This window comes from Podarcis raffonei, chromosome 9 (genome assembly GCF_027172205.1).
Source record: "Podarcis raffonei isolate rPodRaf1 chromosome 9, rPodRaf1.pri, whole genome shotgun sequence".
NCBI lineage: Eukaryota > Metazoa > Chordata > Lepidosauria > Squamata > Lacertidae > Podarcis > Podarcis raffonei.
In genome coordinates, this window is record NC_070610.1 from 76547252 (window position 1) to 76573068 (window position 25817).

The following is a 25817-nucleotide window of genomic DNA, read 5'->3' on the forward strand; positions in this document are numbered from 1 at the left end:
CATCCTGCATGGATCACGTTCGCAACCTGAGCGTCCACTGTACTATTATTATTCATTCATTCAACTTATTTTGTTGTTTAGTCGCTTAGTCGTGTCCGACTCTTCGTGACCCCCTGGACCAGAGCACGCCAGGCACTCCTGTCTTCCACTGCCTCCCGCAGTTTGGTCAAACTCATGCTGGTAGCTTCGAGAACACTGTCCAACCATCTCGTCTTCTCTCGTCCCCTTCTCCTTGTGCCCTCAATCTTTCCCAACATCAGGGTCTTTTCCAGGGAGTCTTCTCTTCTCATGAGGTGGCCAAAGTATTGGAGCCTCAGCTTCATGATCTGTCCTTCCAGTGAGCACTCAGGGCTCATTTCCTTCAGAATGGAGAGGTTGGATCTTCTTGCAGTCCATGGGACTCTCAAGAGTCTCCTCCAGCACCAGAATTCAAAAGCATCAATTCTTCGGCGATCAGCCTTCTTTATGGTCCAGCTCTCACTTCCATACCTCACTACTGGGAAAACCAGAGCTTTCACTATACGGACCTTTCAACTTATACACCGCCCTATACCAGGAGGTCTCAGGCCGTTCACAAGAAAACCACAACATATAAAATCAAACCAAAAGCAATAACCCAATAACCCCCACACCCAAAAAGCCACATTCTTAAAGGGTGTTGGGTGTCAATAAGATCAACCAAAGGTCTGGTTAAAAAGGAACCTTTTTGCCTGGCGCCTAGAGGTATATAATGAAGCACCAGGTGAACTTCCCTAGGGAGAGCATTCCACAGACGGGGAGCCACTGCAGAGAAGGCCCTGTTCTCGTGTTGCCACCCTCCACACCTCTCGAGGAGCAGGCACATGAAGAAGGACCTCAGAAGACGATCTCAGGGTCTGGGTAGGTTCATATGGAAAGAGGTGGTCCTTGAGGTATTGCAGACCTCAGCCATTTAAGGCTCTATAGGTCAAAACCCGCACTTTGAATTGAGCCCGGAAACCAATTGGTAGCCAGTGGAGTCGGACCACAATTGGTGTAAGATGCTCAAACCGTCTTGAAGTCCGGTGAGCAACCTGGCCAATGAATTCTGCACTAGCTGAAGTTTCCAAACCATCTTCAGAGGCAGCTCTACATATAACGCATTGCAGTAAACTAACCTTGAGGTTACCAGAGCATAGACAACAGTAGTCAGGCTATCCCTGTCCTGATAGGGGCATAGCTGGGCCACCAGCCAAAGCTGATCAATTCTGCCTTTGAAATCCCGGTAATATAGGAAGCTGCCTTACCCTGAGGGTTTCAGGTACGGGTCATTCCTGGCCCTATGTGGAGATAAAGGTAAAGGTAAAGGGACCCCTGACCATTAGGTCCAGTCGTGACCGACTCTGGGGTTGGGGCGCTCATCTCGCTTTACTGGCCGAGGGAGCCGGCGTACAGCTTCTGGGTCATGTTTCCAGCATAACTAAGTCACTTCTGGCGAACCAGAGCAGCGCACGGAAACGCCGTTTACCTTCCCGCCAGAGCAGTACCTATTTATCTACTTGCACTTTAACATGCTTTCGAACTGCTAGGTTCGCAGGATTTTCAAGGGTGCCTGGTCTCAATTGGCAGGCATCAGATGTGCCGTGTTGGTGGGAGGAGAGCTTCGGATGCAGTGCTCCTCATCTATATTTCTTTCTCAAAAACCAGAAGGGTGTTTGTGGCAATTTAGATTGGGTCCGTGGGATGGAAGGGAGAGAGTTAGCTTGTTGCCTCTGTGACACTGCTTGACTGCAGAACGGACAACTTTGCAGGGTTGTGGGCTCTCCAAAGCCCACCTTCCCAGCAGCTTAAACATCACCATCTAGAGTTGAACTGGGGCAATGCAATCCTGGCGCATAGACCGGTTGGGCAAGAGGAGTGGAGACCAGCAGTAGGGGGCGCCAGAGCCAACGACAGGTAGAGCCCCCCACTGATAGAGGTTTAAGTCAAGGCACTGCCCTCAGGGACCAGCCTCCTATTCTGGGGTGTTTGTGTGGGAAGAGGGAGCTGTGGAGCGGACCAAATCTCTGAGGCATCTTTGGCAAGCTTGCACCCCACACCCTTCCCCGTCCAGCTTGCAGAGTGGTAAGCTCAGAAACAGGGGTCATCTAGTGGTCCTGCGATTCTATGGTTCTCCTTCCTCTCTCGTCTTCTCCTGGCTGCTTTGGAGAGAGCGAGAGATAGAGCCGCAACAAACTCTCCAACCTTGGCAGTGCTTTCTAAGCTCAAGTCTATCTCCCAAACACTTCCTGCCTCGGCTGATCTCCAAGCTAAGCGAGGTTTTTCAGCAGGGGTGCTGGCAGCCGCCTTGAGCATTAGCAGAGTCTCGACTCTGTTTGTTTTTCTCTGCTTTCCTCCTCGCCTCTCCCTCCGTGACAAACCGCCCCCCCACCCAGCCCGTCTACAAATCCATTTATGTATAAAAGAAATGAAATAACATTCCAGAATGTGCAGCGAGTGGAGGTTGTCGGGAAGCAAAGGACACTGCGGTCCAGGAGAGAGCAGCGTCTTTGGCTGCAGGGCAAGACCCAAAACACCTCCAGAAATTGTTTCAGAGGGACAGAAGTGATCACAAGCGTGAAAACTGCGCAAAGACCTCACTCGGATCAGAAGGTGCTAGGTTTGGAAACAGAAGTTTAGGCTTAGAATTTTGTTGCTATTAATTTCACCTCCCTGGTAATGTTTTTCCTAAACATTCGTATTGATGGTTACTGGAAACTGGCCTAGAAAGCTCAGTTACAAATTATGATGATTATTAGTCCTCACAAAAGCGATCAAAAACACACACCACTGAAACACCACAAGCAATTGCAACAAATCCATCCAATAAAAACCGCTGGAAAAAACCCCACACCCATACAAACAAAACACAGATCTCTAAAAGAGGCCACCAATACCTGAAACCCTTCAAGTGAAAAGCCAAAATCCTGTGTAAAAAGGAGAGCTTTTCCCTTGCACCAAAAAGAGAGGGAAAGATATCCTCTATGGGGAAAGCATTCCATAAGCAGAGAGCTACCACTGAAAAGGCCCTGTTCTTGTGTTGCCAGCCTCTGGGCACACAGAGAAGGGCCTCAGGGGACAAGTGCAGGGTCCGGGTCAATTCCTGGGGGAAAAGGCAGTCCTTGAAATATTGGGGTCCTGGTCCGCCAAAGGCTTCAGAGGTCAAAGCCAGCACTTTGAATGGAGCCCAGAAATCAAGGTTTTCATCCACATTCCTGCTTGCCCTGTGCCTAGAAAAGCATGGGGTCAAAGCGGTTTCGCCTTTGCTCTGTCGCTTTCCCCTGGGGGAAGCCGTGGTGGAGTGCTGAATTGGAACAAACAGCAGGGGTTTTCCTTGGATTGCTGTTGTTCCGATTTAGTGCTAAAGAGCAGGTTTTCTAGGGGAAAGCGGGAGAGCAAAGACGAAATCCGCTCTTTACACTAAATCGGAACAAACAGCAATCCACTCTGCCGTTTGTTCCGATTCAGCACTCCACCGCGGGTTCCCCCAGGGGAAAGTGGAGGGGCAAACATCAGTGCCTAGTTTTAGCCCAAAAACTAAGAAAATGGTGAGATGAACCACTCTTTGAGTTTGGCAGCTCCTTCTCAGATAGCAGAGAGCTAAGGTCTTGCAAAGGGCAGCGAGCAGGGCAGAGTCATCCAGCGGGGAGAAAGGAAAGGAAGGAGATGCACAATTGTTCTATTGGGAAGCTGAACAGTATTCCTGGGCTGTTAGCACTTTGCACAAGAGAGATCAAAGCTATGCATAATAGCCCAGTATGGAAGTGAGAGCTGGACCATAAAGAAGGCTGATCGCCGAAGAATTGATGCTTTTGAATTATGGTGCTGGAGGAGACTCTTGAGAGTCCCATGGACTGCAAGAAGATCAAACCTCTCCATTCTGAAGGAAATCAGCCCTCAGTGCTCACTGGAAGGACAGATCCTGAAGCTGAGGCTCCAAGACTTTGGCCACCTCGTGAGAAGAGAAGACTCCCTGGAAAAGACCCTGATGTTGGGAAAGATGGAGGGCACAAGGAGAAGGGGACGACAGAGGACGAGATGGTGGGACAGTGTTCTCGAAGCTACCAGCATGAGTTTGACCAAACTGCGGGAGGCAGTGGAAGACGGGAGTGCCTGGTGTGCTCTGGTCCATGGGTTCACAAAGAGGCGGACATGACTAAACGACTAAACAACAACAAATACCTGAAGGAGCGTCTCCACCCCCATCGTTCTGCCCGGAAACTGAGGTCCAGCTCTGAGGGCCTTCTGGTGGTTCCCTCCCTGCGAGAAGTGAAGTTACAGGGAACCAGGCAGAGGGCCTTCTCAGTGGTGGCGCCCGCTCTGTGGAACACCCTCCCATCAGATGTCAAGGAAATAAACAACTAACTGACTTTTAGAAGGCATTTGAAGGCAGCCCTGTTTAAGGAAGCTTTTAATGTTTGATGTTTTGTTGTATTTTTAATCTTTTGTTGGAAGCCGATGGGCAGGATATTATTATTATTATTAATGCATATTTAAGTTGGCAAAAGGATGGCGAATCTGTTCTTGCTCATCTGGTCTTTGTTGCAATGGTGCTGCGATTACAGGGTTGCGTCGTTCGATCTGCAGATTTTAAGACCTGCCCTTTGCTGTGTTGCCAAAGCTGTTTGCTGTGGTTGTCCTGTTTGCAAAGAAAAGCTCGGACAAGCTGACCACAATGTTTGCAAAGCAAGAACTGCGTTGCTGGTGTTTCCAGCTCAACTGCTGGTGTTTAGTCTGATTATGACTCCAGCTCAAGAAAATGTGTTTACTTTAACTCTTGGCACGTTTCGTCCCTTCTAAGCCCCTTAGGACCCAAACAGCAGAGGTTGCACAAGCCGCCCTTAGATTTGAGAAAAGAATTCCCGCCAGCCCCTCTGTAACGAAAGCAGGAACCCAAATGCCCGGGTGCATGGAGGGAAGCCATTCGAGGGAACACCGGGAGCGAACTGGCGCCCACAGTCAGCGGCAGCCATTTTGAAAAAAGCTCTCATAAGAGACGCCCCATGCCAAGTGTAATAAACAAAAATCTGCCCTTATTCCCTTATGGGGGACACAAAAGCCCTTACAGAGTCCTTTGCAGGTTCTCCATCGGTTGGAGAAAATAACAGATGCCAACCAGAGAATATTGGGAAGCAAAGCAGCTCATAAGCCTGATCTTTATTGAACTGCTGCAACAGGGTGCTCCCCTCACACGCAGGAAAGGAGGAGGACCCCAAACAAAGGTGTGCCTGCCCTTATATAGACATTTTAAATTGCCCGCCCTGGAGTCCAAGACCACCCCCAGATACATCATACCTACATCACAGAAAGGGATGTAGCTCAAGACCACCACCCCAAGAAACATCATACCTACATCACAGAAAGGGGTGGTCTACAACAGAAATCTGAGTGCATTGTTTATCTCCTGTCTGGCAGGTTACCTGTTAATGCTTACTTGATTGGATACCCTGGGGAGCCTAGCCAGTCTTTTGTAGTGACAAATACTTAGTTCCTGAGCCAGGCCACAGGCTCACCCTATTCATACACAGACATACCCTTAAGACAGGATTTGTGAAGGAAAAGACAATGGGGAGGCTTTTCCATTTTCCTTGACCTTGCAGAGAAAACATTTGGTCAGTTTGGGAGTCAAAATGGTTTCAGGGAGGTCCTCCTCTGCTGCTCCAGACATGTGGTCCACATATCTATGTATGTGCTTGGTTGGTACATTTATAAACATATATATATATATATATATATATATATATATATAGTCTGAAGCTCAACATGAAAAAAACGAAGATCATTGCCACTGGGCCCATCACCTCCTGGCAAATAGAAGGGGAAGAAATGGAGGCATTGAGAGATTTCACTTTCTTGGTCTCCATGATCACTGCAGATGGTGACAGCAGCCACAAAATTAAAAGACGCCTGCTTCTTGGGAGAAAAGCAATGACAGGCCTAGACAGCATCTTGAGAAGTAGAGACGTTTATATGTCCAGCTGTCCTTTGTCAACAAGAAATAGTCACTGTTTTCTGTGTTGAATATATGCTACAGTGGTTGGTACCTCTGGTTGTGAATGGGATCCTTTCGAAGCCACTTCACAACCTGAGAGGAACGCAACCCACGTCTGCGCATGCACGGGTCACGATTCTCCACTTCTGTGCATGCACATGACGTCATTTTGCACGTCTGCGCATGCGCGAGCGGCGTAACCCTTTCTAGTACTTCCAGGTCGTCACGGGATGCAACCTGAACCGAACATAACAAGAGGTATGACTGTGTATAGTAATTTATGGACCTGCGGCAATAGGTATCTAAAGCCTATTGCCCTGCAACACATTGCCCTGCAACCAGTCCATGCAGAATGTAGGCACCCTATATCTAGAAATAAGCAAACCAGTGATATTTTAGGGAGCAGGCTAGCAGGCAGGGCCCATTACATACATCATAGGAGCCTATACAACACAAAACACTGTTGCTGTATGTAGGTATTATTTTATTATTTTTTTAACTTATATTTTGGAAATGTACATCCAGGTTTTTTCCTTTTCATTTTTTGGGGGGGCACCAAGAGAGTGGGGCCCCAAGCTACAGCTTGTTTAGCTTATACCTAAATCCAGCAATGGAACGCCTAGGGCTTGCCAATCAGAAGGTCGGCGGTTTGAATCCCCACGACGGGGTGAGCTCCCGTTGCTCGGTCCCTGCTGCTGCCAACCTAGCAGTTCGAAAGCACCTCAAAGTGCAAATAGATAAATAGGTACCACTCCAGCGGGAAGGTAAACGGCGTTTCCGTGTGCTGCTCTGGTTCGCCAGAAGTGGCTCAGTCATGCTGGCCACATGACCCGGAAGCCGTACGCCGGCTCCCTCGGCCAATAAAGCGAGATGAGCGCCGCAACCCCAGAGTCATCTGCAACTGGACCTAACGGTCAGGGGTCCCTTTACCTTTACCTTAAATCCAAGCACTGCCTACAGGGTTCGAACCTGCAACCTTGGCATAATCAGCATCGTGCTTGAACCAAATGATCTATCCAACTGAGCTTGATCATACATTGGTTACGATTTCCATAGCGAGCCCCACTGTTCTTCATCTTAGGAGCCGACATCCGAAAATTTGTTGAAAGGGAGCATTCTTAAAAAAAACCCTCAAGCCCTACCTGGGGGTCCCCTTGATTTGAAGGGCCTCAGAAATAGAAATTCCAGCATGCAGTTATCATGCTACTGTTGCAAAACGAGCAAGGCCATAGTAAGCAAACAAACAAAGCAACTGTTACAAGAAAGTGAGGCCATAGTAGACAGACAAACAAAGAAACCTTCAAAAGGAGAAACATGGAATCTTAGAGCCTGATTGGATAAGAATGTAGAGTTTCTGTTATGTACTGAGTTGAATAGGATCCAAACTGCAGCAGTCTGATTGGTCCTAGAACAATAGGATCCAAAAGGCAGCAGTCTGATTGGTCCTAGACAATAGGATTCAGAATGCAGCAGTCTGATTGGTCCTAGAACAATGCAGCAGTATGATTGGTTGGCAGGAACTACCCAATCATGCTCCAGATAGAAGTGAATCCACAACCTGATTGGCTTACAGTAGAATTCCGGAATTAGCCAATCATGTGCAGCCTATTGTGTAAATAATGTATATAAAGCAGATACTTTGAGGGGACTTTCATTCATTCCTCCTCACCACTATGAGCTGAATAAAGAGCATGAAATCACTTTGCGACTCTGAGTATACCGTATTTTTCGCTCTATTACACGCACCAGACCATAACACGCACATACTTTTTAGAGGAGGAAAACAAGAAAAAAAATATTCTAAACGAAATAGTGATATATGATTTTTGTGGTTCATGCTGTGGCCACAGACATGTGATCTGACAGTGAGTTTGGAGTAGCCCAATGCAAAAATCCTGAGGATCCATGTGGATCCATGCTTTGTAACCACAGAGGAGGGAAGGAAGGGGAACCATGGATCCTCTGCTCACGACTGCAGCAGATCCCCCCCGCCACCCCCAGGCATTCACTCCATAACACGCACAGACATTTCCCCTTACTTTCTAGGAGGAAAAAAGTGAGTGCTATGGTGCAAAAAATACGGTATTTCAGTTTCACTCTCTGGTTATTTGCATAGCCTATAAAAAGTGGGTGCACCCTGATTGGGGTGTGCAGATTGCAATGTATTGCTCTGCACCATTTGATTTGCATATGCGAACCAAAAAAAAAAACTGCTTTAAACCTGAATTGGCGTTTGCCTTCCTGTGTCCAGTCCGTGCTCCAGAAGTATCCGAGTCACATGCGGTCCAACGTTTCTGCAATACAGCTCCTGTCAGCTCCCGCTAGCATGGATATCGTCGAAGCACAGATGCAGACTGACCACAGCAAAGCAACAAGTTGACTCATTGCTCCTTCCTTTCCTCAGAAGAGAAAACCACATTCTTTTCCAGTGGCACATACTGCCACTTCTTCAAGTTCCACCTGGTCCTGGTTCTCTCCCCCCCACCCAAGAGAACCCCCCCCCCCATTTCCCTGGCTGCAAATTCCCCTCAGTTTGCAGGACCTGGCCGTGCCCTGACGGCAGAAACTCAAGCGAGCCTGTCAAACTCTCTCTCTCCTTGTGAGCTCAACTTCCCCCCCAAATCAAAACCAGCTCCATTCTTGTATGTTTTCACAACCGTGCATTTCGACGGGGCTGCAGTTGGCGGCCAAAAGGGAAGGTGATCCGGGGTGGCAGTGGCAAGGCGGGTTCCGGGCAGATTCCAGTTCAAACGGCTAATCTTGCAAATCAGGCTTTGCCAACCCGGCGCCCTCCAGATCTGCAGGGCTGCAAGTTGGGGGAGGCAACTGCAATGTCTCTCTTCATTTCACACCCTAGTGATTACAGTGGTACCTCAGGTTAAGTACTTAATTCGTTCCGGAGGTCCATTCTTAACCTGAAACTGTTCTTAACCTGAAGCACCACTTCAGCTAATGGGACCTCCTGCTGCCGCGCCGCCAGAGCACGATTTCTGTTCTCATCCTGAAGCAAAGTTCTTAACCCAATGCACTATTTCTGGGTTACCTGAGTCTGTAACCTGAAGCATATGCAACCCGAGGTACCACTGTAATCTGTTACGTCTTTTAAGTGCCCAGCGATGCTCTTATGTCCTGGTAACTGCCTTGGCAAGACACTCCCGGGAGTTATAAGAGGAACTTTTTCTTTTTGAAAACACCAATATGCATCAGGCCCAAATGACCCATCTAGTCCCGGGTCCTGTTCTCACTGCGGCCAACTAGATGTCCACTATAGGAAACCAGCAAGCAGGATACAAGCACAAAAGCAACTCTCTGCTCCTGCAGTTTCCAGCAGGTAAGGTAAAAGGTCAAGGACCCCTGGACGGTTAAGTCCAGTCAAAGGCAGCGCTCATTTTTCAGGCCGAGGGATCTGGTGTTTGTCCACAGACAGCTTTCTGGGTCATGTGGCCAGCATGGCAAAACCACTTCTGGCGCAAAGGGACACTGTGACGGAAACCAGAGCGCACGGAAACGCTGTTTACCTTCCCACCGGAGTGGTACCTATTTATCTACTTGCACTGGCGTGCTTTCGAACTGCTAGGTTTGATTTGATTTGAGTTTCTACTGAAATGAGGCTGTATTTTAATGCTGTATTTTAATATTGTTTTTTAAGTTGTATTTCAATCAATTGTTTTTATACCTGGTGTTAGCCGCCCTGAGCCCGGTCTTGGCTGGGGAGGGTGAGGTATAAATAAAAGTTATTATTATTTTTTATTATTAGGTTGGCAGGAGCTAGGACAGAGCAACAGGAGCTCACCCCGTCGCAGGGATTCGAACCGCCAACCTTCTGATCGGCAAGCCCAAGAGGCTCAGTCGTTTAGACCACAGAGCTTCCTGCATCCCTCAGCATTGCTGCTTGTGACTATAGAGGCAGAGCTTCATGGACAGTAGTCTTTTAGGTGCTGAGTGATGCTCTGATGTCCTTGGCAAGACACTCCCGGGAGTTATAAGAAGAGAACTTTTTCTTTTTGAAAACACCGATATGCATCAGGCCCAAATGGCCCATCTAGTCCAGGGTCCTGTTCTCACTGTGGCCAATCAGACGGCCATTATGGGAAAGCAGCAAACGTGGTCCAAGCCCCAAAGCAACTCTCTGCTCCTGTGACTTCCAGTCCCTGGCATTCAGAAACACTGCTGCCTCGGATTGTGGAGCCACAGCTGAGCCACAATGGCTTGTAGCCATCGAGAGACTCATCCTCCATGAATTTGTTTGATCTTCTAAAGCCATCCAACCTCTGCTTCTGTTATGTACTGAGTTGAATAGGATCCAAAATGCAGCAGTCTGATTGGTCCTAGAACAATGCAGCAGTATGATTGGTCTGCAGGAGCCACCCAATCCAGCTCCAGATGGAAGTGAATCCACAACCTGATTGGCCTACAGGAGAATCCCAGAATTAGCCAATCACGTGTAGCCCATTGTGTAAATAATGTATATATAGCTAGATGTTTTGGGGGAAGTTTCATTCCTTCTCACCACTATGAGCTGAATAAAGAGCATGAAATCCTCTCTCGACGCCAAGTATATTTCAGCTTCCTTTGAGAGAAGATCCCACAGTTTAACGCTGCATTATGGGAAGACAATAATGCCCACTTGCACCACAAAGAACTCATAACCCACCTACTTTCAGCAGCCAGAAGCATCATAGCCAGACACTGGAGAGACCTGTCAGGAACAAGCATGGACCAATGGTGCCAAATAGTACAGGAAACAGCCCTACTAGAAAAATTAACCAATAAACTGAAACTGACACGGGGACAGATAGAAGAAGACGCCTTCACCCCGGTATGGCTCCCCTTCATCACACACACAGCCCAACAAGACAATGAAAAGAATCCACCAACAGCATACAGATCATTATGGCTAACCTGATCCAAAACACATGAAAACAAAGACCACCACAGCCAACCACAAGTGAACAACCACACCCTAGGCCAACCCCAACCTCTCTCACCACCAAAGGAACACAAGCACACAGCAGAGAACCTGCCCAAGCAACGCTGACACCAAACCCTACATATATTAAGGAAAATAGAAACATCGCCACCCGACCCCACCCCCACCCATCTTCCACCCCCCCACCTCTTTCCCCTTTTTCTTCCTAATGTCTCAACAAATGAAACTGATTTGTAAAAATGTTACATGGGGGGGAGGGAATACGAGAGAGAGACATTGCAAACACTTTTGTAAATCAAGAAAATCTTTAATAAAAAATAATTAAACAAAAAAACACAAAAAACCCGCTGCATTACGGGGGCAAAGTTTGTGTCGTCTGCCCCGGAAACTCCAAAATTCAAGAGTGTTACAACAGAAGGGAGAAAAACTTCTCCTTATCCATCATTTTGCAAGCTTCTATCACACTTTAGTCGAGATCAAGTTGAGATCACCCTCAGAGTTTCTTCTACCACGATAGTTCTAGAATTTTCCTCTTAACTTGCCGTTTCTCTAAACCAGGGGTTGGCAAAGTTTTTGTGGCTTGGGCCGGTTCACGGTCCCGCAGACTCACGCATGCGCAAACGCTATTTCCGGCGCGGAGGAGGCGTGCGCAGCTTCTCATTGGCTGCAGGAGCTTCCTGCAGCCAATGGAAAGCCAGCCAGCGTCGAGGAAGGCGGTCCCCACTCTGCTCCTCGCCGGTTTAGCCAACCAAGCAGGCAGAGAGGGTCCGTGGGCCGGTTAAACGACCCCCATAGGCCTCTTGTGGCCCACGGGCCTTAGGTTGCCGACACCTGCTCTAAACTTAAAAGGGCCCCAACGCTTCAGTGCTTTCCTCAAAGTGGATTCGCTCCATCTGCTGCAGCAACGCAACCCATGGCTCTGCCCTCGTTTCTCTCTAGCCCTGCCCAAAACCAACATGGCGCAGCAAAGGACAATATGGCAATATGAGTGGACTCTCCATGCCCTTACCACAGCAAAAAGACGGATAGTGATGAATTGGAAAAATAAAAATGCGGCACCCTTTTGCAGTTGTTTTGAAGACATACAAACTCACAACATACAAACAACTTGCATAGAAACCCAGACTTGCCATGGACAAATTCAATGATATTTGGAATCCATTCTTACAAATACAGTAATGGTTTAAGATCTGGTGAAGTACAATAACAATCTTGTAAAATATACAGTTTTGGGGGTTTTCCCCCTTCCCCTTTCATTTTCCCTTCTACACGGGTTCTGTTTCTCCTTTTTTTTCTCTCTTTTTGTTTACGTTGCAAAATGTTTAGTGCACACATAGTTATGTACTTTTTGAACTTTCAATAAAGATGTTTTTAAAAAATTTAAACCCATGGCGGAAGCCCCTGAGAAGTTAGTCCATGAGGAATTGGATCCGTCGGGGCGAAAAGGACTCCCATCCTCAGTTTGGAAAATGGGCATTGACTACAATATTACATGAGCACTGTTCCACAGCATTTGATATTTTCATTTACATACATTCATTCAAAATAAGATGGGTTTATGAAGCAATTCTATATCCTCCCACCACGCTGACGAAGAATTCTACAAAACAGTAGTCAATATCCGGAATCACTGTTCAGTGTTGGACATCATACAGTGGTACCCCGCAAGACGAATGCCTCGCTAAACGAAAAACGCGCAAGACGAAAGGGTTTTCTGATTTTTTAGCTGCTTCGCAAGACAAATTTTCCTATGGGCCTTTCTCGCAAAACGAATTTTTTTTTGAGTTTTTCCCCACAGGCTCCCTCTAAACTTTAGCGGAGCGGGGCGGGCTGGGAGGGAATCCTTTGGACCCCCGCCGGACTTCACGCAGCTCTTTTGAAGTCCGGTGTGGGGAGAAGGGCTTTTCTTCCCACCGCCAGCCTTCAGAACAGCCTTCTGAAGGCTGGCGGTGGGAAGAAAAGCCGTTCTCCCCCCGCCTGCCCACAGAAGAGGTTCGAGGAAAGAGGCGAAGGAGCGCTGCCCCTTCACCTCTGTCCCTGGAGCTTGCCGTTCTCCCCTGGCCTGCCTTCAGAAGAGGTCCGGGGACAGACTGTCCCCGGACCTGGTCTGAAGGTGGTCTCCATAGGAACGCATTAATTGATTTTCAATGCATTCCTATGGGAAACCGTGCTTCGCAAGACAAAAAACTCGCAAGAAGAAAAAACTCGCGGAACGAATTAATTTCGTCTTGCGGGGCACCACTGTATTTGCTGAATACACAAAGCTTCACAGCTTGTCTATCATCGTACAAAGTCTGGTGCCTCGCTTCATTTAAAGATTTTCAGAGACTTTGGGACTAAAGATTTCATTTTGTACTTCTTATGGTCTGAAAGAATTCTATAAAGATTGTCTGTTGTGTATGTACATGGTCATCGTGTTGCCTAGACATTGCTGATGGAAAATGGGCATGTCTACCACCTGTGAATTTGTCAGGGGTTAAACTGTGGAACTGCCTGCCACAGGATGCAGTGATGGGCACCAGGCTGGAGGGCTGGAAAAAGCATTTGACAGATTTATGGAAGAGAGGAGGCAGGAATGCTTCTGAATAACAGCTGCTAGAAGCCACAGGAGGAGAATGGGGTCTTGTGCTCGAATCCTGCATGTTGGTTTCCCTTTGGCCACTGTGAGAACAGGATTCGGGACCAGGTGGGCCCTTGGTCTGATCTTATCCTTTCAGGAAGTCAGAGAAACTGCCCTGGCAAAGCCCACCAATGTCCCAGCCCAGACTCAGCAGGAATTCATCTCTGCTCCAGCCGAGGGCTCAGCTTTCCGCAAGGAACATGCATGCTCCTACTGAGAGCTCTGAGCCATGGCTCAAATCAAAAGGAGCCGGTGTTTTTGCAACAGGGTGTTACAGCAAGGTATGTTGGGCGAGCCAGCCATTTCTGGAAGCTCTGGTGTCACGTCCTGGGCCGGAACACTTTTTAAAAAAATACCAACTTTTAAAGAATATTTGCATTCCCCGAAACACACCCTCGACAGCACATTTTTAAGACTGCAAGAAGGGCCTTTGCTGGATCAGGCCAATGGCCCACCTAGTCCAGCATCCTGTTCTCACAGTGGCCATCCAGATGTCTGCAAGCAGGATTCGAACACAGGAGCACTCTGCCCTCGGCCCCTGTCATCCCCGGCAAGGAGCAGAACAAACTCCGCAAGGGACACAACTCCTCTCCCGTTGGCGCACTGTATTCAGAGCTCCGGCATTTCTGGGTGCACGATCTTGACCCTCTGGGAGTTCCTAGTAAGTGGGCTCTTCGACAGGCACGTAATACTTACTGGTTTCTTTCCAGCACCAAAATGAGACCCTTGCCTTCTACTGTCACTGCTACCTCTCCACGGGCAGGAAATGGAGTCTGCAGAAGAGAAGGAGAGATATCAGCTCACACCGAACACCTTTTCTGATGCCAGATTCCAGCAAGTTCCCCAATTCTGGGCAAAGGATGGGAAACCTCTGCCAGCCAGGTAGCCCCCTGATGCCAGCACACCTAACACAGAAAGAAAGGAGGAGGAGATTTGGGTGCCAGCTGCCGGGAACAGACAGTGTGCCCCAGATCTCTAGATGACCTCCCCTAGCAATGACACAAGAGGCAAAATGTCACAGGAGGTAAGGCAGAATCTCATTATACCCAAAGAGATAATTCCTGCCGCAAAGAATATCAGTCCACTGGCACCCAGGTACAATGAATCAAAGAACTGTAGAGTTGGGAGAGACCCCCAGAGTTATCTAGTCGAACCCCCTGCAATGAAGGAATCTCAGCTAAAGCATCCTTGCAGGGATCAGTTCCGGAGGCCCGTTCACAAACTGAACAGAACGCAACCCGCGTCTGCTCACGCGCTGGTCGCAATTCGCAGCTTCTGCACATGCGCGTGACATCATTTTGCGCCTCTGCGCATGCGCGAGCGGCGAAACCCGGAAGTAACCCTTTCCAGTACTTCCGGGTCGCTGCGGGACGCAACCTGAAAATGCACAACCTGAAACAAACATAACACGAGGTATGACGACTCAGTGGCATGCATGTTTATTGCATGTTGCTTTAAAAGACCCGGATTTCATAGAATCATAGAATCATAGAGTTGGAAGAGACCACAAGGGCCATCGAGTCCAACCCCCTGCCAAGCATGAAACACCATCAGAGCACTCCTGACATATGGTTGTCAAGCCTCTGCTTAAAGACCTCCAAAGAAGGAGACTCCACCACACTCCTTGGCAGCAAATTCCACCGTCGAACAGCTCTTACTGTCAGGAAGTTCTTCCTAATGTTTAGGTGGAATCTTCTTTCTTGTAGTTTGGATCCATTGCTCCCTGTCCGCTTCTCTGGAGCAGCAGAAAGCAACCTTTCTCCCTCCTCTATGTGACATCCTTTTATATATTTGAACATGGCTATCATATCACCCCTTAACCTCCTCTTCTCCAGGCTAAACATGCCCAGCTCCCTTAGCCATTCCTCATAAGGCATTGTTTCCAGGCCTTTGACCATTTTGGTTGCCCTCCTCTGGACACGTTTCAGTTTGTCAGTGTCCTTCTTGAACTGTGGTGCCCAGAACTGGACACAGTACTCCAGGTGAGGTCTGACCAGAGCAGAATACAGTGGCACTATTACTTCCCTTGATCTAGATGCTATACTCCTATTGATGCAGCCCAGAATTGCATTGGCTTTTTTAGCTGCCGCGTCACACTGTTGGCTCATGTCTAGTTTGTGGTCAACCAAGACTCCTAGATCCTTTTCACATGTACTGCTCTCAAGCCAGGTTTCACCCATCTTGTATTTGTGCCTCTCTCTTTTTTTGCCCAAGTGCAATACTTTACATTTCTCCCTGTTAAAATTCATCTTGTTTGTTTTGGCCCAGTTCTCTAATCTGTCAAGGTCGTTTTGAAGTGTGATCCTGTCCTCTGGGGTGTTAGCCACCCCTCCCAGTTTGGTGTCATCTGCAAATTGGATCAGGATGCCCTTGAGTCCATCATCCAAGTCGTTGATAAAGATGTTGAATAAGACCGGGCCCAAGACAGAACCCTGTGGCACCCCACTAGTCACTCTTGGGACAGAGGGGCTGCCGTGCACCTAACGGGTCGCCATGCAGATCCAGCATGCTGCAATTTGGGGAGAGAAGATGCATTCCTATGTTTTTCACTGAAGATCAACAGGAGCTACTTGTCGAAGGTCGCGCAAGGTCAGTGTGTTGGAAAGAAACAAGCTAGTCTCTCTCTCTTGTGCACCCGCACACTTCTCTAATGAAAGGGGTGCCCAACCCTTCGCGGCTTCCTGCGCTACCTCCGGGTGACTGCAGAATGCATCACCCCAGCCGAGACTGAAAACAGGCCCTTCGGCTTCCAGGCACCAGATGACAAACAGGTGTTTAAAAATAAAAAATAACTGCGAGAGGAGAAAGGACTGAGTCAGCCTCGCAAGGCACGCCAAGCGTCTGGCAGCCCAGGCTGGCCTGCGGAAGAGTTTTCACAGGAAAGAGAGAGAGGGGGAGAGGGAGAAGGCCCAGGAGGAAGGTTTTTGCAGTGCGGAGAAACAGCCACTGTGGTTTTATCATGGCCTAGGACCCTCGAAGTTCCGGGACCGCCTCTCCCGGTGTGCCCTGCGGAAGACCTTAAGGTCCACAAATAGGAACACCCTAGAGGTCCCGGGCCCTAAGGAAGTCAGATTAGCCTCAACCAGAGGCAGGGCCTTTTCAACACTGGCCCCGGCCTGGTGGAACGCTCTATCTCATGACACCAGGGCCCTGCAGGATCTGATTTCTTTCCGCAGAGCCTGTAAGATGGAGTTGTTCCGCCTGGCCTTTGGCTTGGAATCAACTTGATCCCCTTCCCCTCTTTTCCTTTTTCGTTTCTCCTTCTGTGATGGAACTCCTATTTGGGGACTTCCCTGGCTTTTTTCTGGCCCACGTAGGACCAGTCTGGATAGTTGGCCTTGGTGAAGATTTGACGTTTTCATCCCCCAAAAGTATTTGATTGGAGTTTCTGCTGAAATGAGGCTGCATTTTAATGTTGTATTTTGATCTTGTTTTCAAGTTGTATTTCAATCAATTGTTTTTATATCGGGTGTTGGCCGCCCTGAGCCCAGTCTTGGCTGGGGAAGGCGGGGTATAAATAAAATTATTATTATTATTATTATTATTATTATTATTATTATTATTATTTGCATCTCTTGCGAAGAAAGCCCTTCTTCATGTAGCACGGTTAAACTACGGAACTACGGAGGCAATGACGGCTACCAAGTTAGGTGGTTTTACAAGGGGATTCGATCAATTGATGGTTATTGATGGCTATCAGTCATGACGGCTCGGCTCTGCCTCCCTAGCCGAAGACAGCAATATTCCAATTACCAATTGCTGGAAATCTTAGCAGGAGGAGGAGGGGCTGAGAGGCAATGACTGAGCTCAAGGTCAACCCCATGGCTGAGTGAGGTTCCAGACCACGGGCCAGCAAACTTTTTCAGCAGGGGGCCGGTCCACTGTCCCTCAGATCTTGTGGGGGCTGGACTATATTTTGAAAATAAAAATAAGAATGAATTCCTATGCCCCATAAATAACCCAGAGATGCATTTCAAATAAAAGCACACATTCTACTCATGTAAATACACCAGGCAGGCCCCACAAATAACCCAGAGGTGCCTTTTAAATAAAAGGACACATTCTACTCATGTAAAAACACGCTGATTCCCGGAATGTCCGCGGGCCAGATTTAGAAGGCGATTGGGCTGGATCCAGCCCCCAGGCCTTAGTTTGCCTACCCATGTTCCAGACCCTGGTCTTTCCCAGGTTCAAGTCGGACACTCCAACCACTGCGCGGCGCTGCCTCTCAAAATGCCAGCCACTCGGTAAGGATGGGCTTGCCAAGGCTTCAAAATGCGTGCACACAAATACACATTGCACAAACACACAGAGAGAGACAGGGAGAAAGCCACTGAGCCCTGCCCATCGGAATCAGATGTGCCTCAGAAAACGACACTGAATTCGTTCTCGCCACCCCATTCCTGGCATAACAGAGCCCTTCATGTCACACTTGGCATTTAGCCCTGCTGGCAATGTTCCACTCCTGTCCCTTACGGCAGTGCGAGTCCTGCAACCACCCTAGATCTCCGCCCCCAACGCTGGGGATTTTTCACGCCTCCAAGAGTTAAATCCGTCCCTGGCAGAAGGCGGCCCCTTTGCTGCAGGGTCAAGCCAAAGAAAAGCAAAAAAGGAAGCAATTATCGGTCACTTATCTAAGCCCTGAGCTCAAGGCCAAGCCAAGCTGACCTTGAGACTGCAAGGGAGAGGGAAGCATTTGCACACACACACACTCGCACAGTATCACTTGTGCGCGCACACTGATTTCCCAGAATCCTCTGGGCTCTCACTCTCCGAGACGTGAACAGCAGAGAGCCTAGGGAAACGGCGATGGACAAGGAAGCCGACCGGCTGCAGCGTTCGGGACTTTTTCGTTTAGAGAAAAAGGCAAGGAAGAGACGACAAGGTCAATGTATATAAAGTTTTCCACGGCGTGGAAAAACAGAGAGTGAAAGGTTTCCCTCCTTCTCTCTTAATGCTACAACTTGTGGACCCTCGGGACTCAGCTACATTAGTCAAAAAGGTGTTTTAAATGCATTGTAAACATGCAACAGCAGATGGCGCTGGAGAGCAAAAAAAATGTGCAATTTTTCCATATCGGTTTTTTTCTTCTTTTGTTATAAAGGTTTAATTTCTGACTTATTTACAGCGTGTGTGTTTTTCCTGCATGTAGATCCACCCTTGGTAAAGCTGATCATTGAAATATTCAGGAGACTTAAACTATGAGTTAAAGCAGGCCTAGGCAACCTTCGGCCCTCCAGATGTTTTGGACTACAACTCCCATGATCCCTAGCTAACAGGACCACTGGTCAGGGATGATGGGAATTGTAGGCCAAAATATCTGGAGGGCCGAAGGTTGCCTAGGCCTGAGTTAAACTACAGAACTTCCTCCCACTGGAGGCAGTGACGACCATCAACTTGGATGGCTTTAAAAGAAAATTCATGGGGGACGGAGCTATTGATGGCGACTAGACATGATGGCTTTGCTCTGCCTCCACAGTCGAAGGCAGCGATGTTTCTGAATACTAGTTGCGGGAGGGGAGATGGCTCCTGTGTTCAAATTCTGCTCACGGGTTTCTGACTGGGGCATCTGGTTGGCCACTGTGAGAACAGGATGCTGGATTCCTGCATTGCAGGGGGTTGGACTAGATGACCCTTGGGGTTCCTTGCCACTCTACAATTCTATGGTTCTATGAAAATATGCACCAAACATCTTATTTATCACATGAGAAATATGTATTTCATCTCAGTGTATGTACCTCTAAGTGTAAAGGTAAAGGGACCCCTGACCATTAGGTCCAGTCGTGGCCGACTCTGGGGTTGCGGCTCTCATCTCGCTTTACTGGCTGAGGGAGCCGGCGTACAGCTTCCGGGTCATGTGGCCAGCAGGACTAAGCCGCTTCTGGCGAACCAGAGCAGCGCACGGAAACGCCGGTTACCTTCCCGCCGGAGTGGTACCTATTTATCTACTTGCACTTTGACGTGCTTTCGAACTGCTAGGTTGGCAGGAGCTGGGACAGAGCAACAGGAGCTTACCCCGTCGCAGGAATTCGAACCACCGACCTTCTGATCTGCAAGTCCTAGGCTCTGTGGTTTAACCCACAGCGCCACCCACGTCCCACTCTCTAAGTGTGCTTTATCCTAAAATATTCAAAGACAACTGACTCATTTTTAACACATCTAGAGATAGCAGGGTGCAGTGCTTAGAACATGGGTAGGCAAACTAAGGCCCGGGGGCCAGATCTGGCTCAATCGCCTTCTAAATCTAGCCCACAGATGGTCTGGGAATCAGCATGTTTTGACATGAGTAGAATGTGTGCTTTCATTTAAAATGCATCTCTGGGTTATTTGTGGGGCAGAGGAATTTGTTCATTTGTTCCCCCAAAATATAGTCCGGCCCCCCACAAGGTCTGAGGGACAGTGGACCGGCCCCCTGCTGAAAAATTTTGCTGGCCCCTGGCTTAGAATGTCTAACTAGGGCCTGAGAGACCAGGGTTCAAATCTTCCCATTAAGCCATGAAACTCACTGAGTGACCTGGGGCTGGCCACAGTGTCTGAGCCAGCCTACCTCACAGGACTGTTGTGTGGATGGTGTGTGGAGGACTGTTTGTACGGTATCTCGAGCTCCTCTGAGGAGAGATGCAAATGGCATAATTTAATGTCTTGGTACATCTTTTTGAACTGAAAACTGTAGTGCAAAAGTTGAACAAGTGTGAATTGCAGGCTCTTCTGTTGAAAGGGCTAAAAATGGCAAGGAAATGCTAATGGGGGCTTTAAAAGACTCACCCACCTAGCAGATCCTGCCCATGGACTGACTCAGTTTCCCTTCCTGTCACACCTGTGTGGTGGTTGAGCTGCTGTGAAAAATGAGGTGGCAGCTTCCTCCACAATCTCACCACTTCCTCATCTGGTTTTGTGAACAGAGAGAGAGAAAGAGAAGGAGAAGAAGAAGAGGAGGAGGAGGAGGAGGGGGGGACAGAGAGAGAAAAGAAAAAGATGATGGAGGAGGAGGAGGGAGGGAGGGGGAGGGAGAAAGAGAAAAAAAGGGAGAGAGAGATGAAAGAGAGAGGGGGACAGAGAGAGTAAAAAGGAGGAGGGGGAGGGGAGGGGGAAGAAAGAAAGAAAGAAAGAAAGAAAGAAAGAGAAAGAAAGAAAGAACTCTCTATTCAAGAAAGAAAGAAAGAAAGAAAGAAAGAAGAGGAGGAGGAGAAGGAGGGAGGGAGAAAGAGAGAGAGAGAGAGAGAGACAGACAGACAGACAGACAGACAGACAGACAGACTCGGAAACCCCAAGGCCTTGCTAAACTGTACAGCAAACCAATCACCACCTTCAGGGCAATGCATTCTCTGGGCCTGCGCTTTGAGATGCAGGGAGAAATGTGTTCAGTTCACATTTTCAAGCGAAGCTCATTTGCCCTCCATGATTCACACACTTTGGGGGGAACTCAGCCAACCCTCAAAATTTGCCCTTCTCTGAATTTTGTGATGCAGTCTTCCAGGCAAAAATAAAAATAAAAATGTATACAAAACAAGTATTAGGGGGAAATGTGTGTATGTCAGAATGGTAGAAATAGAGAAAAGAATAGCACTGTGTTGTCTGCACTGCCAGCTCAGATAAGTGGCTGAGTTCTCACTGTGCTGGGAGCCCAGGCATTACAGGAAAGAATCACAGAATCACAGCGCTGCAAAGATGGAAGGGACCCCAAGGGACATCTAGTCCAACCCCCTGCAACGCAGGAATTGCAGCTAAGGAATCCCCAACAGATGGCCATTCAGGGAATCTGTTCCCCTGCCCAACAGCTCTTACTGTCAAGAACAAAAACCATGAACAACGAGAAACAACAATGAGAAACCAAGCTTTTAGCACCATTGGCCTGGTCCTGTGGACCCCCCTGCCACTAGAAATCCTGCAGGTGCCTTCGATGCCAACTTGAAAACTCCTGCTAAAAATGTTTCTCTTATGCCAGGCAGTTACAAATACATCTATCCACAATGGTTAACTGAGGCCCGTTTTTAACTTTCTTGTGGTATTTATTGTCTTATATTTTATGCCGTAAGCCACTTTAGTATATTTTTTTAATGACACAGTGGCATGCAATTATTTTTGCAAATGAATAAACAATGCAGCACCAACAAATATCTGCAGAAATCAAATTCTTTCTAAAATCCAGAAGAAGAAATCAGGTCTAGGCCTGACCTCAGCCCTCCTTCTCCCTTCTTTGTCTTGCTGAAACCGCCCCTCACAGGTGCTAAACATTCAGCGCATGCAATTTCACCTACAGGGATTTAACAGCTGCAAGGATACTAGGGTTACAGAATAGCTTAGGGCAGCCTTTGCTAACCCGGCAGCTCCAGAGGCTTTGGACGATGGGAATTGTAGTCCAATGGTTGGGAGTTGTAGTTCAAAGCCTCTGGAGGGCACCAGCTTGGCAAAGGCTGCCCTGCGCAGCTGGAGGCCGATCAGATTCCTAGAAAGGAACCAGGGGCCTGACCCTCCTTCGTTGTAATTCCTCTGAGCGGCTGAAGGATTTGCAACCGGCCTTTGGGCACTGCGAGTAAGAACAACACGGCCGCAAGAATATTCGTCCCAAAATTATACCCTCGCTGCGGCCTTCCCAAAGAATGCCAAGTCCCGGGGGAGGAGGAGAGGGTGAAAATAAAAATTTAAAAAAACCTGGAGATGCTTGGCCTACATTCCCCTCTGGCAACCGCACTTGGGACTATATATAGCTGCGGAAACCAAGAGCCTCTCTCCGTGTCATGACTGAAACGGACAGAGGACAGAGCAGGGCAATAAAAGACACATCAACGGGTTGTTTTTGAGGTTTTTCTGCTCTGTATGTGTGTGTCTCAGTCACATCAGACATGTTAGAAGTTTGTGGGACTGTGGGACTCCCTGCCACATGAGGCAGCGAGGGCCACCAGCTTGGCCAGCTTCAAAATACGACCAGGCAAAAGACAAGGAACCAGAGAGAAACGGCAAACTAAGCTGATGGACTACGCCAAAACGCCAAAGCTGACCGGAAAGCTCAGGAACCACGAAGACAAAAACTTTTTAAAAGAATGGGGAAAAGGGCTGCCTGGTCCCGCCTAAGTCGGCTTGTCCTGTCGGGGGTCATTCCCAGCCCAGCTGCCGGACAAGGCCAGAAGAGAGATCATCAGGGGGTTTGGGCTGGGTGTTTTCTTTCAAATCAGAACCAGTGAAGGCGGTGAAGGTCCTGTGTGAGTGTCTGGAGGTGGCTGGAGGATGGATGGCGGCTAACAGATTGAGGTTGAATCCTGACAAGACAGAAATACTGTTTTTGGGGGAGAGGGGGCGGGCAGGTGTGGAAGACTCCCTGGTCCAGGTGCGCAGCCTGGGAGTCATTCTGGACTCACAGCTGTCCATAGAGGTGCGGGTCAATTCTGTGTCCAGGGCAGCTGTTTACCAGCTCCATCTGGTACGCAGGCTGAGACCCTCCCTGCCCGCAGACTGTCTTGCCAGAGTAGTGCATGCTCTGGTTATTTCCCGCTTGGATTACTGCAATGCGCTCTACGTGGGGCTACCTTTGAAGGTGACCCGGAAACTACAACTAATCCAGAATGTGGCAGCTAGACTGGTGACTGGGAGCGACCGCCAAGACCACATAACACCAGTCTTGAAAGACCTACACTGGCTCCCAGTACGTTTCTGAGCACAATTCAAAGTGTTGGTGCTGACCCTGAAAGTCCTAAACGGCCTTGGCCCAGGATACCTGAAGGAGCGTCTCCACCCCCATCGTTCAGCCCAGACACTGAGGTCCAGCGCCGAGGGCCTTCTGGCGGTTCTCTCGCTATGAGAAGCCAAGTTACAGGGAACCAGGCAGAGGCAGAGACAAAATCAAGGAAACAGCTGGGTCGAATCATTAAAAGGAGACAATATTACTCTTCTACAGAGTGTTTCTAACTAGAAATAGCTATTGAGTCTGTTTTGCTTATTATTTTAATCTTTAAACCTATAGAAGAAGATATGCAATGGTTTAATGGTATCGCTCCCAATTCTACCATTGGTGTCTGAAGGGTGAAGAATGAAGCCAGTTACTTAATTTGTGCTTGCATAATTTCCCATAACTTTTCTACGTTGGTGTTGAATTGTAGTTCTTTATAAATAAAACTTTTTGTTAGTAAAAAAAAAATATGGGGGAAAATATATAATTTACTTGGGAGGCCACTGAAAGCAGATGAAAAAATGCAACAGGTATTGTGGATAATACGGATGAATACAAAATATAGATTACGAAATAATATGTAGTTGAAAATGTTCACAATAGAACCCATGGAAGAGATGGAGGGGGAAGTGGCGAGATTCAAAGAAATCTCTTTGTACAGATATGTAATTGGTACTGTTATAAACTTATACTTGTAAAATCAAATAAAAATTATTTCGAAAGAGAACCAGGCAAATTTGGGGAGAGGAGGGCTATTGATGGCTACTAGGCCACAATCAGAAGCAGCAATGCTTCTCAGTTGCTGAAAATGGCAGCAATCTCTCTTTATGTTCTTGTGACACACATTTTAAGAGACTGCCCAGGTCAAAATGGTTTCACCAGGGCTGTCAGCAACCTGGGCAGTATTAAAAGAGAGTTAGAAACATGCATAAACCGGCTCAAATATTTGTTGGAAATGTAAGGAAAAAGAAGGGACTTTTTATCATATGTGGTGGGATGGTAGAGAAATCAAAAAAATTCTGGGAAATGATATATAATGAGTTGAAGAAAATGTTCAAAATAACATTTGTAAAAAGGCCAGAAGCATTTTTGTTAAGGATTGTAGGAAAAGACCTGCCAAGGAAGATGAAGAACATATTTATGTACGCAACAACGGCAGAAAGAGTCATAATAGCACAAGGATGGAAGAATGAAGAAACTCCGACAAAAGAACAGTGGCAAGGGAAATTGATGGACTATGCGGAACTGGCAAAACTGACACACAAACTGCGCGATAAGGACAACTGTGACTTTAAAGAAGAATAGGAACCTTTTACAAAGTATTTAAAGAAACAACAAGATGAATTGGACTCCTCGGCAGGTTTTGAATAAACATACACAAATTTATTTGTTAATATAATAGATGGATAACTGAGAGATTTATACATTTTTATAACATGCAGAGAATAATATGTGTTAATAAATCAGAAAGAGGAACTGAGGGAAGTCGTATGGGGGAGGGGAGGGGTATGAGGGGGAGATGGGAGGGGGGAAATGGGGGAAAATACAATTGTTGGAATAATTTGTTGTGTAAAAACAGTCAATAAAAAACTTTTTAAAAGAAACATGCATCCGTCCCCGACGATTACCCCTAAGTAGAGCTTCCATGTTCAGGGGATTTCTACCTCAGAAATCCAGGCACTACATGGCAAATTACCGATTCAGAGTCAGACCCTGACAGCAAACAGGACATGAATCAGGGCAATAATGAAAGCAATACGCCTAAGTGCAGAAACGGCTTTAATCGTTTCCTGAGCCCATGGCAGGGTGAATGACACAGCAAGCGATGCACGATGTTGCTGGTGTTGCTATGGTAACCCCCTGCACCTGGCATCCTTATCTCTGAGCATTCAGGCACGGGGATGTGGTCTTCAAGACCTGAGCCCAAGCGCTGTGCAATTTAACCCGTTCTTCACATTGCACCAACATGCACACGAGATACCAAAAGCATGTCATCATGCAACAAATAAATACATTTCTCCAAATCGGTTTTCACATTCGCCTGCTTCTCTGTCTCTTTTCTCAAGCCCTCTGATTTCCCACCTGCCCCTCTTTCTTGCACGGCGCTTTTAGACTTATTAATGGAACTCTTCAACAGCCAATACTCATCCTGCTTTCCTCGCTCTTAAAAAAAAGAAAAGGGAAAAAGCTCATTTATGCCTAATTGCTTTTAGCTTTCGCCACACACACACACAGAAATCAGTTCCATTTATTCTTGTTCCTCTTCTAAATAAGATTGTGAGCCCCACAGGGCAGCGTTTGCCTTGTTATGAGTTTTACGCAAGTGCCTGATGTTTTCCGGCGCCAGACGAATCATCGTAGTTGTCATAAATATCATTTTAGAGAAAATCACTACTGTTCGGCAGGAACAAAGCAGCTGGTTTCAGAGGCGCTGCACCCTTGGACTATATTCGCAAATGCACATCGATTCTTGTTTTGAGCAAGAGATAGCTAGAGAGAGGTTTATAAAATTAAACTTTGCATACAGAGAGTGGAGAGAGAGAAATGCTTCTCGATACCAGTTGCTGGAAGCCACTGGAAATGGCTCCATGAATTTGTCGCGTCCTCTTTTAAA

The 25817-nt window shown here is 47.7% G+C and overlaps 1 protein-coding gene and 1 long non-coding RNA gene across 2 annotated transcripts in view; both read right to left on the reverse strand.

Moving 5' to 3' along the window:
- The window catches only part of ADAM33 (ADAM metallopeptidase domain 33), a 97781-nt gene that overhangs the window by 60803 nt on the left and 11161 nt on the right, over positions 1–25817 (reverse strand). Inside the window, exon 3 of the mRNA XM_053402307.1 lies at positions 14236–14312. Within this exon, the coding sequence (XP_053258282.1) occupies positions 14236–14312 (77 nt within the window). The remainder of the gene's footprint in view (positions 1–14235; positions 14313–25817) is intronic.
- On the reverse strand, positions 5123–5664 carry LOC128420529 (uncharacterized). Its single transcript, XR_008332060.1, has 2 exons — positions 5347–5664; positions 5123–5292 (listed from the first exon to the last, which is right to left on the reverse strand). It is a non-coding gene; the product is annotated as an uncharacterized LOC128420529 (long non-coding RNA).